Source organism: Grus americana, chromosome Z, assembly GCF_028858705.1.
Source record: "Grus americana isolate bGruAme1 chromosome Z, bGruAme1.mat, whole genome shotgun sequence".
Lineage (NCBI taxonomy): Eukaryota > Metazoa > Chordata > Aves > Gruiformes > Gruidae > Grus > Grus americana.
The window spans coordinates 13,646,100-13,661,699 of record NC_072891.1 but is presented as its reverse complement, the minus strand read 5'-3'; the positions used below and the strand labels follow the sequence as shown (position 1 = coordinate 13,661,699).

At 43.4% G+C, this 15,600-nt stretch overlaps 2 protein-coding genes across 3 annotated transcripts; one reads left to right on the top strand and one right to left on the bottom strand.

Annotated features, from left to right (window-relative positions):
* Nucleotides 1-2,026: 2,026 nt before the first annotated feature.
* Nucleotides 2,027-6,849, bottom strand: BRIX1 (biogenesis of ribosomes BRX1). Of its 2 annotated transcripts, none has more exons than XM_054809454.1 (10): nucleotides 6,675-6,849; nucleotides 5,586-5,697; nucleotides 5,153-5,196; nucleotides 4,444-4,514; nucleotides 4,031-4,080; nucleotides 3,862-3,935; nucleotides 3,721-3,771; nucleotides 3,328-3,429; nucleotides 2,748-2,876; nucleotides 2,027-2,447 (listed from the first exon to the last, which is right to left on the bottom strand). In XM_054809454.1, the coding sequence occupies exons 1-10, from the start codon at nucleotides 6,822-6,824 to the stop codon at nucleotides 2,178-2,180; spliced, it is 1,053 nt and encodes a 350-aa protein (XP_054665429.1). In that variant the 5' UTR covers nucleotides 6,825-6,849; the 3' UTR covers nucleotides 2,027-2,177. The 2 variants fall into 2 exon arrangements, with proteins under 2 accessions (XP_054665429.1, XP_054665430.1); XM_054809455.1 differs by having other exon boundaries at nucleotides 5,586-5,638.
* A 78-nt stretch (nucleotides 6,850-6,927) lies between these two features.
* Nucleotides 6,928-14,704, top strand: RAD1 (RAD1 checkpoint DNA exonuclease). The gene is made up of 5 exons (XM_054809459.1): nucleotides 6,928-7,135; nucleotides 9,956-10,064; nucleotides 12,476-12,734; nucleotides 13,071-13,169; nucleotides 13,478-14,704. Exons 1-5 carry the CDS (start codon nucleotides 6,941-6,943, stop codon nucleotides 13,659-13,661), a joined length of 846 nt encoding a protein of 281 aa, XP_054665434.1. The 5' UTR covers nucleotides 6,928-6,940; the 3' UTR covers nucleotides 13,662-14,704.
* Nucleotides 14,705-15,600: the final 896 nt, after the last annotated feature.

The following is a 15,600-nucleotide window of genomic DNA, read 5'->3' as shown; positions in this document are numbered from 1 at the left end:
GCCGCCCCCGCCCTCCGCCGGGAGGAGTTAGGCGGACGGGAGGCGGGGCGGGTCCGCCGGCGGCAGGATGGCGGAAGGCTCCTGCCACACGCCCTCTGATCGAGCGGAGCTGGCGGCCCGCGTTGTGCCACCCGGGTAGCTGGTGGCCGCAAGCGAAACACGGGGAGGGTGCTGTCCCCACCCATGCTGCCAGATTTTGGTCTCACTGGCACCCTATGTCAAATAACCAAATGCCTTGTGCTAGAATTTCTATGAACACTCAGCTGAGGTACAGCCAACACAGCTCCCATGTCTCAGGTTATCCGTTTAAACTTTTTTGCACTGTGTGAACTGAGCTTTGGAACAGACAAGATCTGGGGTTTGGGCAAGTTGAATACAAGTCACCAGTGTGCCCTGGGGTGCCTCAAGCTCAGCACGGCGAGCTGGGCGAGGGAGGTGACTGTCCCACTCTACACCACACTGGTGCGGCCCCACCTCGAGCGCTGGGTGCAGGTTTGGGCACCTCGCTGTAAGAAGGACATCAAACTATTCCAGTGTGTCTGGAGGAGGGAGACCAAGGCGGTGAAAGGCCTCGAGGGCAGGACTTCGGGGGAGCAGCTGAGGCCACTTGGCTTGTTCAGCTTGGAGAAGAGAAGGCTGAGGGGGCCTCAGGCAGCCTGCACCTTCCTCATGGCAGGTGGTGCAGGGGGGCTGCTTATGTCTCTGGTGACCACCAACAGGACACCACGAAATGGGATGAAGCTGTGCCAGGGCAAGTTCAGGTTGGACATCAGGGAAACGTTGTTCAGCACCAAGACAGCAGAGGCTGAAACGAGCAGAGGAACCAAACAGGAACAGGGGATGAGCAAGACTTGAAACACGCGGAAGCTGAGGGAAGCGAACGGGGAAACAGCACTCAAGTCAGTGGAAGAACCAGGTTATGAGGTCTGGAGCTGGAAAGCAAATTAAAAGAAAGGTAATGAAGAAACAGTCCCAGAGAGGTCTGTAAGTATTTTCTAACAGCAGTCAAGAAAAGTTTCTTGCAATCAGACTTTTGCTGAGCACTATAGAGACATGCTTGTCCAATTACAGTTGGAATTTTTTTCTCTGGAGAGTGATGCCTTTATGCTTTCTGTGAGAGCACAGTTGTACGCTCCTTTCCCCAGCTAGTAACACTTGCTGCTAAAGTACAAACATTATCCATGAGCAAAATCAAGGCTTTTAGTTGTAACAATTTTTAAGCAATAGTGGAAGCTTATTTGCCAATTTTGTATGGAAAAAGCTACATGGACTCACTCTACTTTGAAAAACAAGACCTAAACACCACATATAATTGAACCAAAAGGATAGTATTTAGAAAAAAAAAATTTGATTGCATGTATATGCGTGTAAAGGCGTGAAATTCTGTTAAATGCAATTATTGCTTTTAAGCACTGCTGCTGTAACAGAGAATCATGGGCAGTGCGATTTCAGGTGACTGTAGGTGCATGGTTTTGATACACAGTCATGGCTAGCATGTACCTCTTGCCTTTAGGGAACTTGCAATGAATTTGGTATTAAGGGCTAGAATCCTAAGTTAACCTGTTTCACCCCCATAGCTATGTTTCCAGTCCTAAGAACCCAATTAGTACAGGACCTACCATAGGCAGAAGTAGCAGCTTTTTTACTGTTAATAAAAAAAAAAGAGCAGTTAAGAGGTCATAATCCTTTACATTCCCTATGTATCATGAGGAGAAAAAAAACCCACCAGCACTCCCCAGGAAAGAATTCCATAAAGTTAAAACTTTTAAAAGGATTTTCTACTGCTGTCAGACTAGCAAAGCTGACTTATGAATTCCAGTTATGATGAGCACCAATGACTACTCGGTTATTTGTACTACTCTTTGTACGTGTTACAGCAAGTTGTTTCCCAGAGGTACTCAAGTGTAAAAGGCCAATTCTCAAAAGCAGAAATATTTGGAGCATCTTATTCCCCCTTCCCTGCTGCCATGTTGTTTTTCATAAACCCAGAATCATCTCAAAGACAGTAAGAATGCAAACTCAATCGTAATAAAGAAATTGATATTTTACTTAAAACTGAAGTTCTCTTAGTTTTGCCTGTAAAAAGTATTTACAATATCATGTTAATATAGCTAGGTATATCTATACCAGACTGACAGATGATTTTGGAGCCTGCTTAGTTTCTTCACTTGTAACATTCATGCTGATGCTTCAGTTCTGAAAAGCTTTTTTTGCTTCTTCCTCTGAATTTTGCGTGGCTTCTTTTTATCTTTAACAATTGGCTTTGACTCTGGTTTCACAAGCTGTATTTCCACTGGCTTTTCTTCAGCTGGAGTTTCAAAGACCACTTCAGTGGGATCTTCTTCAATAAGCACCTTACTGCCTTTTTTCTTAATCATTTGTACTTCCTTCACTTGCTGTTTCTCTCTAAACTTAGCCGCCACTGACAATCTTATCAGCCGTCGATGCTATAAAAATAAGAATTACATTAGGTTTCAAATAAGCAAGATGGAAGAAAACAGGTATTAAAGAGACAAGCGGTAACTTCTCTGCTTACTTGTCAAAATCCTCAGTGTAATGCCATCTTTTCAGTGACATTCATTCAATTTTTACACATTTACGCTCTTAAATTGTGACCAGTTATGGCACTCTTTTCTAGAAAGGGTTCCAGGGAAAGGCATGCATAGTTCTCCCGCACAGAGAGCTTGCAAGACCAGTCTTCAAATTAGTTGCTAAATGAAAAAGAAGACAAAGACAAGGCTGCTTACCATATTTGGGGACCGATAATGGGGATTTTCATACAGAGTTGGTCCTCCAAAGCTACCTTGGAATATTTTTATGAGGTTCAGGACAAAACGAGGCCCAATTTCTACTAGAGATGCATCTTCTTCTATTATCTGCAATAAAGAATACTCTCTCACGGATTGAATCAAAGTATCTGACCTTGTAGGCACCTTGCATACAGTGATACACAACCGAATTTAAATCCAAGATACAATGCCACTGAAGCTTATAGGCTGGACTTGTACACACATAGTTCTGTATACACAGCATTTCATTTGGGTTCAAAGAAGTACTTAGAGATAGCTACTCCTCCCTGTTACCAAGCCAACCATCACAGAATCGCAACTAACAGAATGTCAGTTGAAGTACACAGAACTTAAACCAGCTCTCTAGAGGCATGGGAGAAGGCAAGTCATTTTAGGATACTGAAATTACTTTGTGCAAGCACTAGGTGTTGGCATATCCTGATAATAATGATTCTTCTCATTTTATATTGTAATTAATGCATTTGATATGAAATTACTCCACCAAGCACCACCTGAACAGCCAAAAGAGACCACTAACCTGGTAATTCCGAAACCAGATCCTCTCGTCTGTGACAGTGAAGGTGAAAACATGATCTACAAAAGGCTGGCTTTTGGGGTGATACTGTGGTGTACTAAATATCTGAAATAAAAGGCAGTAAGAGTATCTGTAATTGTAAGAGGCCAAACATGAATGGTTCACTTTTAAATTAATTTTAATTTACTAAGATCCCAATCACAGGTTACATTTCAAAGCCCAAAACTTAAGAACAAGTGTTCCAGTGACTTGAAGCACATGACCCTAATCCTTTGGAGATTTTTTGCAAGTTCAGAAGTGTAAAACTACTATTTAAAAAAAATCTGAAATTTTTAAATCACAAAAGAAATATTTCCAATGAGAAAGAAACACTGGACAGCAGAACTACAGACTGACCTGAATAAACAATTCTTTTAGCAGGGCATAGTGTGGCTCCTTGTCGAATGTCTACAAAGGAAAAATGTAATTTTACATACAAAGCTAATAGTCATGTAAAGAAAACAAAACCATACTCAATGAAATAAAATCTATACTTACTGGATCAAAAGACAAAAGGGGCCGTGAGCCCCTTAGGCAGTTTCCTGTCATCTTCAATTCAGCCAGTGTGTGAACTAGTGATTTTTTAAAAAAGATCATTTTAGTACTTACTGAAAACTGTACAGACAAGAAAGCAAGAGTGCAAACACAACAATGTCAACCAACTCACCATTCTGCACTAAGAATTTAGCTGAGGGTCCCTGTGGTGTATTTGAAAGCCTGCAAAGGACAGGTAGTGGAGAAGAGAGGAAAGAAAAATGTCAACAGCAGTCAGAAGGTAGGCTGCATTTCTATAGTATACTCCAATGAGTTATTTCTGTATTAATTTCAGTTGCTTTTACAGAAATTATTGAGTTCCTTTAACACTTATAAATACTTGCTTTCTAAACAATTTTGTAAAATGCTTCCGTAAACAGTCTACAAAAGCTCATCATGCATTGTAAACTTGCACTACCCACAGAAGTGCAGGATTAGTACAGATTTAACCAAGCAACACTATTTCATTACAGTAAGAAACTTCAGATAGAAGAGAAGCATCCCCATATATATATGGTAATGTAAGAAAACATAACATTTCTTTACCACATATAGAGATCCTGTTTCTTTTTGGCTTCAAAAAAGATGCACTTATTGCAGTTTTTCATTTCGCACACCTACACAAGATACATCAAATTAGCTGTTTACAAAATGCTGAAGACATTTTCAAAAACTTTCCACATTAATCTCTAATATCTTCCCCCCTTCAAAATATAAATTCAAAAGCAAAGGTCTTGCCGTAGTAAATTACACCTACTGATTCCCAAACTGAAATTGAAGCACTTGTTTTGTTGAAAAATCTCACGTATTTATTGCCAGGGGTAATAACTTCACTAAATCTACAAGCAATCTGATAAGCTCTCCAGGATATAAACATTAGAGCAGGAGCTATGACATTAGGTTCTAGTTCCAGAACTACCAGTGTCCTTTTGGTCTGGCCCCAGCCTTGTTTCCTACTTTCTTCAAGTATAAACTGTAATATACCTTTCACCTATACAGAAAGGCACGTTCTCTTTTATTTCTTCATGACAAAAGTCTGTGTTTAATTAAAGGTTTGATTTTTGTTTTATTAATCAAAAGTCAACTTCCTGTTTTAACATGAGTATTTTTTGAACATCAATAATTTTCATCTATGAAGTTATACAACTCCTATAACTAGTATGAGATCCTTTGAACTTGGTTGCCCTTTTCTCTTACACATTGAATGAACTTCCAGAGAAAATAAAAAAGAAGCACTAGTTAAATCCTGGATTACCTCATTAATTACAAACAACTGGTCTTTACGGTCCATTTTAGTATCTGGAAGACAAGAACAACAGTTAGAAGGTTGGAAAACCACTTTAGCACAAGAAGTTCTTTTAACAGTCAGCCCTTTGCAAAAAAAACCCCTACTGGGTATAAATGAACAGATTAAGAATAACCATCAAGTTGTTTCAGCCATGTTATGCAACAAAAGTATCTGGGTACTTAGAGGACCGAGGCCACAGGAGTCCCTTCCCAAGGAATATTAAGATACAACAATAGTCACTGTATTTGTTGGCTCAGAAAGGGTTTAGTGCTTGTTTGTTTAAGAGGAAAGTTTCATCAAAACAGCTGTGTACCACATTTTTTAAAAATAACAGGTTGTCAGAAGTTCTTGGTTTAAAACTATTCTGAAAATCTAAGTTAGGGACGATGCCTAACCCTACCTGCTTTAGAGTGAGGCATCAGTGTTCTTAAGTCTTGCATTAGGTGTCTTGTTCTGAAATTAATCCCACGAGAAGAGAAAATAAGCACTCGCTCCTTGTTTTTCCATTTACCCTATGAAAAAGACACAAAAGTTAAGCAGGAAAAGGAAGTTTCTAGCCTTAAAACTACCAACAAAACAGCAACAATAAAAGTTTGAACTGTAATTACAAAAAACACAGTAAGAACACTTGTTATAAATATTATCTCCCACCCGCACAGAATCACTCTCTTGCCAAAACTGATGAGTTCCCTACAGAACATGGGGGCATAAGTTTCTACATGAAGAACTGCTTCGGTACGTTCCTACATAAAACCTTTCACTCGTACAAAACACGTAGTGAAAAAGCCATATGCAAATACTTATTTGCAAAAGGCACCCCTCCTTCCCTGCAAAATTACCTGAACTACAGTCTCAGAGCACAATTTAGCTCTTCCTACAGATGGGCATGTGAAGAAATCTCAGAGTTCAACATGCTACTTTTTTTTCTTTTAAGCAAACTACAGGGGAATTATTTAAGCATTCTCAGGACGATTCCCAAATGAAACAGGCATAATTTCCATTATCCTTTGTATATAACAGAATTATCCAACTCTCTAAAATATCTTTGAAATTAAGGTAACATATCTTATGTACATGCACCAGAATAACATCTCTTCACATATAATCATAGAAATAACATGTTATTTTTATTTATGCTGGAATTATAAAGGAATCATAAAGAATCCTCTCTATCCTCGCTTGGCAGCTGGGTTCCCCCCGACACCCCGAGTACCGGTACCCCAAGCCCGGGAGCAGCAGAGGCAGAAGTCGGCCCCCAGCAGCCCGTCAGCAGCAGCACGGGTAGCGGGTCACCCACGCCTCTGCGGCGCGCCGCAGACAGCACCGCCTTCCCCATGGAGACGGAATACCTCCGTAACGCACGGCCCGGGCACGGAGACGAGGGGCCCTTTCTATGGGTAAACGCCGTCCCGGGCAGGGAGCGGAGCGGGGATCCCCGGCCCGGCGCGGCCCAGTCCGCTCCACCCCGAGCTGCGGGGCTAGGAAGTACCTGGGAGACCGGCGGCGGGATGCTGTACTCCTCCGGGACCGCTCCGTCCGCGCCCGGCTTCGCATCCGGCTCGGGCGCGCCCGAGGCCCTCTTAGCTCGCTTCTTCGGCCGCGCAGATGGAGCGTCATGCTTCCTCTTGGCCACCGCCATCTTGTCCGCACCACACCGTGCCCACAGTCGCTCGCACTTCCCGTTCGCTTGCACTTCCGGCCCCTCACACTTCCGCCTCCCCCCGGAATTGCCGTGGGCGCGCCGAGCCGGCAGCCATGCCGTTCTCCACGCAGCCGTCTGCTAGCGGCGAGCAGTACGTGCTGACCGCCAGCTTGGACAACGCCCGCCATCTCTCCAGCCTCCTCAGGGCTGTCCACTTCCAGGACCACGCCACCTGCTTCGCCACGGCCAATGGCATCAGGGTGACGGTGGAGGACGCCAAATGCATCCAGGCCAATGCCTTCATTCAGGTGGGGACTGCGTCCCCCGCCCGGGCCTGGCTGCTCCGGGGAGGCGTTAGCGGTGAGGAGGGGCCGGTACCGCTGTTGGAGACCTTAGAAAGGCCCCAGTTACGTGGTAGAGCAGGTGTACAGCAAGTTTACCCGTGGAGGAGGGAAAATTTGGGTGAAATCACGGCATAGGTGCGAGAGCTGACGTGGAGTGAGTGCTGTGATGAGGCTGTGGTCACTCATGAGATGTCTGTGCTGTTGAAAGGCCGAGCTCAGTGCCTGGTTTGTTCATACATGCCTGCTTGTGTGACAATCCCTTGTTTAATGTGTTGCACCTGCTAAGCCCACTGCTCCTTCTGACCATACCGTTTGTAGATGCACGAGTAAGTTCATAAAGTATCTAAGTATTTCTATTATGTTTCATCCCAAAGTCAAAAAGGTGAATTTAAGTCAACTCTGGAAGAAAGTAGTTCACAGACAGTCATTTACAGCGTGTCAGCTGGGCTAAGCTGAGAGCTTCCAGCCACAGGGCAGGAGTGCTGCTCTGCCCGTTTTGCTCTCTGATCCTGCCTGTGCTGGACTGCGTCCAGAAAGGGTGCCTGAGGGGTTACACATAGGCAGAGGATCTCAACTACCCTGAACTGTCCATGTAGACAGCTTTAAATAGCAATCTAAATTATTTCATCTTAACTTGCATTTAATATATTGTCAAAAGCAGCTTTACTCAGTTTTCTGCTACCTCTTTCATAGCCGTGACTGCTGGCTTTGCTTCATTTTAATTTTTTAAGGTGAACTTTTAATTTTTTCTTCTTTTAACAATGGTTTACCTTCTGAGTCTTTTTGTTTGTTTTTATTTAATGCGTATCTAACTTGTAAATGATTGGTTCATAAGAACAGGCTTTGTGCTGGTTCCTGTTTTTTGAAAGCATATATGATACTGGGGATGTAAATGGAAGGGACTAGCACTATTTCATGGCAGTAACTCAAACCCAACTTTACCTTTCTTCTGTTCTTTAGAGTCTGTGTCTTTGCTACCTGTGAAACTGCAGCCTGAGCTGTGTGTGAAAGGGGAGAAGCCCATATCTCCCTGTCCCTGCATCTCCCCTTGCTTTCTCCTGCTCCTTGCAGCACAGTCCTTCCTGATGCTGGTGCCATACGCGTTTGGTTAGCTTTCTGCTATTTGAGTTAAGCAGACTCATGAAGTGGCCAGTGTGTGCTAGTGCGCACATGTGGGCAGGAGCAGGGGAGTAGTGACTGGAGGTTGCCATGAGAGCATTGGGCTGTTAAGTATAAACAGTTTCAGTTGGAAGGGACCTACAATGCTCACGTAATCCAACTGCCTGACCACTTCAAGGCTGACCAAAAGTTAAAGCATGGTGTTAAGGGTGTTGTCCAAATGCCAAACACTGACAGGCTTGGGGCATGGACCACCTCTCTAGGGAGCCTGTTCCAGTTTGTGACCCCCCCTCTTGGTAAACAAATACTTCATGATGTCCCATCTGAACCTCCCCTGGTGCAGCTTTGAGCCACTACCACATGTCCTGTCACTGGGTACCAGAGAGAAGAGCCCAGCACCTCCCTCCCCACCTCCCCTCCTCAGGGAGCTGCAGAGAGCCATGAGGTCGCCCCTCAGCCTCCTTGTCTCCAAACTAGACAAACCCAGAGTCCTCAGCTGCTCCTCACAGGACATGCCTTCCAGCCCTCTCACCAGCTTTGTTCTCTCCTCTGGACACATTCAAGGACCTTCCCGTCCTTGTTAAATGGTGTGTCCCAGCACTGCACACAGCACTGCAGGTGAGGCCGCACCAGCGCTGAATACAGTGGGATAATCCCCTCTTTTGGCCGGCTGGTTTTGCTGTATTTGATGCCCCCACCCCAGGATGGGGTTTGCCCTCTTGGCTGCCAATAAAAATAAGTAACTGCTTTTTCAAAAGCAGCTCAAATCACCCTGCGTTATTTCTGAGATATTCTGTTCCTGCAGTTACCACAAAGCAGCTAGTGCCCTGTGGCAGATGGGGTAGCCTGGAGTAGTTTACCCACATCAGACTATTCAAAGGCATGTTTCAGCACATGTTTCAGTGTGGTGAATGCACTATTCTTTTCTGTTCTAGTTTTACATATTTTTATTATTTAAAATGTTTATTCATGCTCTGAGTGAATAAAAGTAAATAAACATTGTTTCTGGAGAAGGGTGGCATATGGTATAGTTCCCTGAATGTTTCCAGCTCTAGAAGTAGGCAGCTTTAGACTTTAACATTTGTAGCTTGTTTTTAAACTATAAAAGACTAGTGTTTAGGTTTTCATGCTTACGCCATGCTACTTTGTTTCAATTGTGACCTGATTAATTTTTTTTTTACTGCTTTTGACGGTGAAGACCCATTCTTCTTTAATAGATAATGTGTTACATGTAGAAATCAGTTTGTATTGCTGTCCTTGCTTTGGCTGGAATAGAGTTAATTTTCTTCCTAGCAGCTGGTATAGTGCTGTGTTTTGGATTTAGGATGAGAATAATGTTGATAACACACTGATGTTTTTAGTTGTTGCCAAGCAGTCAAGGAATTTTCAGCTTGTCATACTGGCCTGCCAGCAATGAGGTAGGGGGGCGCCCAAGAAGCTGGGAGGGGACACAGCCAGGACAGCTGACCCAAACTGACCAGAGGAATATTCCATACCATATGACATCATGCTCCATATATAACTGGGGGGTTGGCTGGGAGGTGGCATGGCTCAGGAATTGCACTGATCTCTGAAAGTGAAAGCACTGAATTTAAGGAAATAAGTGTAAACTGTAAAATAATTGTAGAAGCTCAACTCTCTTCTTCTCTTTTCTTTCTCTTACAGGCAGAAATTTTTCAGGAATTTTCTGTTCAGGAGGAATCAGTGACATTCCGGATCAATTTGTCTGTTCTTCTCGACTGCTTGACCATTTTTGGTACCAGTTCTTTGCCAGGTATGGTGCTTATTTACCTTGACAGTGCATCTGTATCACATGTAATCATGTAATGAAACCTGTACATAGCTATAGGGAGATGTCTAGTCTTGACAGAACTTCTGACTTCCTCACTTTAAGTCCTTCTGAGCATGGCAGCTATTGCTGTTAAGCAGGATCCGTCATGTTTGGTTTAGCTAATACAAGTGTGTGCTGTGATAATGGTCAATGGAGAGAAGAAAGGAGCTAATGGGTGAGAGCTTAGCCAGCATCAGAGACTGCTGCAGCAGGAGATGCTAAAAGAAGCTGACTTGCTTTGAAAGTGGAATAAAGGTGTATGTCTGTGCCATGCTATTGGGGTAACTGAGAAACAGAGGAATCTTCCTGTGAAGGTAATGTTTCCTGGATCTGTGTAAGGCACAAAAAACCCATTTGTTTGGGGAGAGAACCCTTTTGTGGCATGAGGTCCAATGAACGGCCCCAGCTCGTACCCTTGCTCTGGTTTGGGACTGAACATCTCAAACAGTTTCTGTAATTTTGATAAGAAAACCTGTCAAGTAATTTGTTCAGGCATCTCTGGCAAGTTGTGTGATGTTTAGGCTGGAGTTCTGACTCTGAGGCCAGTGCTGTCACCTAGGACTGATGCATGCCGTGACTGCCTTTCCTCTTGATCTGTTTTTGGTCCAGGGCCCAGATCACCCACATCGCATGCACGCTAATTTGTTCCCAAGAGCCCTTCTCTTAAGGGGAAAACCTGGATGCAGCTGGCAGAATAATTCCCCTGCAGCCCATTCAGGGTAGTCAATATGGATGTAGAGAGAGAGGAAGTTCACTCTACTAGGGATGGTACTTCATGCTATCACAGGGTGAAGGGGCCAGCAGGGCAGGCTGCACATACCCTCAGCATCAGGCTAACAGGCTACTGCTTGGGCAAGCTGGGGCAGCCTCTGATCAGAGCTGTCACTTTGAGCTGAAAAAGCATGAAAGCTGTCAGTGCGTCTTAAGGCCACAGGGGATCCTCACTGGGCTGACAAGGGACTCAGGCTGACTAATTGCTGTGAACTGTAGCAGAAATCAGCACACTGAGAGATAGTATAGACATAGCTTGGAATTTGTCTTGCTAACAGAAACCTTTATATCACCTCTATAATAAATGTCATCTCTTTTCCAATATTTCTGTGGCTTGTGCAATCCTGGAACATCCAGCTCCCTCAGAAACATTGACAAGCATATGCATGAATTAGGAGATATCCTGGTGCAGATTTATTGGGCTTGAAGAAGTCTGAAGGGGTTCCAGGTAGCATCATCAGTTCACTGTGCTCCTGCTACCGGTGCAAAAGCTGTTATGTGGCACCTTCTGTTCCTTCCCTTCTTCAGGCAACACCTGCATCTGTTTTGTGAGTATTATCTCCAGCTTGCAGATAAGGTGCTGAGGAACGATACTACCCTAAGGTCTCACAAGAAATCTGCGGCTGGATTGGGTAGCACTTCAGGTGTTGTAAGAGCACTTTAGATCTTGCTTATCAAGTGTGTGAGTTGCGAAAATCAAGTAGACAGCGTTATTTATCCTGTTTGTAGTCTTTTCAGTGACAGAGGTGCATGGGAAGCTGCCTTCACAATTATGTACACAAATACTTACTGAATTATGTTGAACCCATTTATTTGAACAAAAAAAAGTCTTAATAATTGATTTTAATTATAAAGTAAATTTATTTTTTTTTACCTGATGGTTGTTCAAAAATATTTTTATAAGCAAAAATAACTACAAGTGAGCATGACTGTACGGGTGCTACATCATGCACTGTGTACTCACGTGGAGCAGAGTGATACCATGACAGGTTTTTTTGGGCAGTTCTACCATTGCAGTTGTGTGTTGAACTCCATATTCCTCTGCTGTTTCCGTTGTGACTCTGACCCAAAGACCTAAATCAACTGTACTAAACAGCACTCTGCTTTTGGGAAACCAGACATTCAGATTATGATTACCCAGCAAAAGCAGGATGTGACCATAATGCAAGCTAAGCTGCATTAACTTTGGTTTGGGTTGCAAAAGTAACACGAATAGTAAAGAAAGATGATGAGAGCCAGAGAGAACGTCAGGACGATGGAAGATTTTCCAGTGCCACTAAACTATTTGTAGCATATCCAGCTTCATTGTCACAGTCAGTATTACCCGTTTGGTACATGACACAAGTTGGATTTGAACTGGTGTCAACATACAAAGCATTTCATTTTGCTGCATAACCATTAGCACTTCGTAGGGTGTCTAGGAGGCTGCACTAAGCATTCTACATTAGTGTAATGGAGACTGGACCAAACATGCTAAATCAAATTGATCTGTGCCCCATGTGCCAGTAAAATGTGAATTTTCTAAAGCAATCAGATGTGCTAGCTAGCTCTCTGGAGAATGTGTATTTCATTCTCTTTTTCAGGAACTTCAACAGCCCTTAGGATGTGTTACCGTGGTTATGGTTATCCATTGATGCTGTTCTTGGAAGAAGGAGGAGTAGTGACAGTGTGCAAAATTAACACTCAAGAACCTGATGAGCTGTTAGACTTTGATTTCTGCAGTACAAAGGTTGTTAATAAAATTATCCTGCAGTCAGAGGGGCTACGAGAAGCATTTGCCGAACTGGATATGACCAGTGAAGTTCTGCAGATTACGATGTCTCCCGATAAACCCTACTTCAGGTACTGGAAACTGTGCTTTCAGTTCAGTGTTTGTGCTTGGCCTCCGTTGGTAAGGACTTTTCAGGGTGAAGAGAGGGGACCTGTTTTAGAACATTATTTCAAGAAGAATTGTAATGAATATAGTAAATCACAATATGTGATCTAATTAACATACTAATGAGTATATTGACAACCTGGTAAATGTGACACTGATAGACAGTTTAGCATTTTTAATTAAATGAAAACAAACAACAGTATTGTGTGAAACAGCCATTGAGATATGCAAGATGAGTGATTCTGATGAGTTTTTAGAGAGCTGTGATTGGGTATTTCGAGATGGCACCTTTTGTCTTCCAGGTTATCCACCTTTGGAAACGCAGGAAGTGCACATCTGGACTACCCTAGGGACTCCGATTTGATGGAAGCATTCCACTGTAACCAGACCCAGACAAACAGGTTAGGATCAGTGATCAGTGCCCTCTGTGGCCAGTCATGCATTCTTGCTGGAAAGTTTAAAAAACTGGTTTTGCATTACTGTAACATTTATTGCACTCGTATGGGGGGAAGAAAAAATACTTCTCATCTGATAAAAGTCTGTCATCAAAAGCTAGGTGATAACAATGGCCAATGTTGTTACCAGGAAAAGATCAAATTAGCATGTTGCTAATTGTTTTTTAGTTATTTTGTGGTTTTAATTGGGAATAATGTTTAGCTCCTCTCTGCACAATGTATTTTTTTCAGATGGCTTTTTTTTTCCCCTGCAGGTACAAGATTTCTTTGCTTAAACCATCTACAAAGGCACTGGCTTTATCATGTAAAGTGTCCATTAGAACAGATGCTCAAGGATTTCTTTCACTGCAGTATATGATTAGGAATGAAGATGGACAGATCTGTTTTGTGGAATACTATTGTTGCCCTGATGAGGATATTACTGAAGCAGAACTGTAGGTGTATGTTTTGGTGTCTGTGTTATATTTATGGATATATAAAATACTGTATTTTTTTATACAATTTAATGAAAGCTGTAAAGATTGATAGATTTGATATTGTCATTTTTTTTAAACACTGGAATTAGAAGTACATGGACTTCTTTTTTATTCCCTTGCAAACATTTCTTAGCCTTGACTCAAAAAACTGAACTGAAAAAGGAAAAAGGGACTTGATCTCCTATAGCCACTGATTCCAGCACAGATGTTAAAGTGGTGTTTGTGTAATAAATTGCTGCTTTTTACAGTGTTGTCCAATAATTTTTGTTTATATTTTGTTTTTTGTCTTTGGCTTGTTCTAAGCAATTACACAAGGGAAAATCTGAGTACTAGCTGTATGTTAGCCAGTTAACTTTCAATGACTTAAAAATAAAACCAAATTTGTCTTAAGAAAGAGGATGACATTTTCAAACTGATTTGTTAATAGCAGCAGGTGGTTTCTTTCTGGCAAGTGCTGACGTGTTTTACTGGTGAAGCCACTAGACTCCTCCTCATCTTGATTAATTCTTAATATAACTCAGTTCCTTGGAATTTCATCTTATACCACTTTACGCTACACAGTGAGGTGGGCTGTACTTAGGTCAGAAGCTGCATTTCTCCTTTCACACCTCTCTGTTGCAAACAACCCGCTCAAAACAGGAGGGCCACTGAACCCGCGGGGCGTTGAACCAAACGCAGAGGCTGCAGATCACGCTGCCAGAGGCTGGAGTCTTCCTGCCTTGCTGCGGTGGGGTGTGATCCAACAGTCGGTGATCTGTTGGTAGTTTCTACGGCTTTAGACTGTAGTCGAGTTTTGTTGTTTGTCAGATGAGGTCCTGCTTTGCACATGTGGAAAACAGTATGTTCTGTGTTACCAAGTTGATTGCTCCACAGTTCAACAGAATCCAAGTACTTTGGGTTTATTTTAAGTTTAAAGTGCTTCTGTTTACCATTTTTCACCTCTTGCTTATGTCAACAAGAGTATACTTTCAGAGTACACAGTGTCAGTCATTCACTTTTGTTGTCTTCCGTGCAGATCATCCATTTATTGCAATAAATTTTATATTTGAAAAACAATTACAAATCTTTGAACTACAGGACTGGTAAAGATACCAAATATTGTAAATTACTCTTATTTGTGTGGTGGGTTGACCCTGGCTGGGGGCCAGGTGCCCACCAGAGCCGCTCTCTCACTCCCCTCATTCACCAAACAGGGGAGAAAAGGCATAACGAAATGCTTGCAGGTCGAGATAAGGACAGGGAGAGATCACTCACTTATTATCGTCATGAGCAAAACAGACCAAACTTAGAGAGGGAATTCATCTGATTTATTACGAGGCAAAACAGAGTAGAGGAATGAGAAATAAAATCAACTCTTAAAACACTTCCCCCCACCCCTCCCATCTTCCCGGGCTCAACTTCACTCCCAGCTTCAACCTCCTCCCCCCTCAGCGGCACAGGGGGACGGGGAATGGGGGTTGTGGTCAGTTCATCTCACGGTGTTTCTGCTGCTCCTTCCTCCTCAGGGGGAGGACTCCTCACACTCTGCCCCTGCTCCAGCATGGGGTCCCTCCCACAGGAGACAGTCCTCCATGAACTTCTCCAGTGTGAGTCTGCACTCTCACAGGGTGCAGACCTTCAGGAGCAAACTGCTCCAGTGTGGGTCCCCTACGGGGTCACAAGTCCTGCCAGCAAACCTGCCCTGGCGTGGGCTCCTCTCTCCACCGGTCCTGCCAGGAGCTTGGGCTCCTCCAGCATGGGCTTCCCACAGGGCCACAGCCTCCTTCAGGTGCCTCCACCTGCTCCAGCATGGGGTCCTCCACGGGCTGCAGGTGGAATCTCTACACCCCCTCATCCTTCCTCCATGGGCTGCAGGGGGACAGCCTGCTTCACCATGGCCTTCACCACGGGCTGCAGGGGGA

Coding starts and splice junctions, on each gene's coding strand:
- BRIX1 (XM_054809454.1), bottom strand. CDS start 6,824: ATGGCGGTGGCCAAGAGGAAGCATGACGCTCCATCTGCGCGGCCGAAG. Junction 4,081..4,443: donor AAACAGGATCTCTATATGTG/GTAAAGAAATGT, acceptor TGTCCTTTGCAG/GCTTTCAAATACACCACAGG. Junction 3,936..4,030: donor TAAATTCTTAGTGCAGAATG/GTGAGTTGGTTG, acceptor AAAAATCACTAG/TTCACACACTGGCTGAATTG.
- RAD1 (XM_054809459.1), top strand. CDS start 6,941: ATGCCGTTCTCCACGCAGCCGTCTGCTAGCGGCGAGCAGTACGTGCTG. Junction 10,065..12,475: donor TGGTACCAGTTCTTTGCCAG/GTATGGTGCTTA, acceptor TCTCTTTTTCAG/GAACTTCAACAGCCCTTAGG. Junction 12,735..13,070: donor CCCGATAAACCCTACTTCAG/GTACTGGAAACT, acceptor TTTGTCTTCCAG/GTTATCCACCTTTGGAAACG.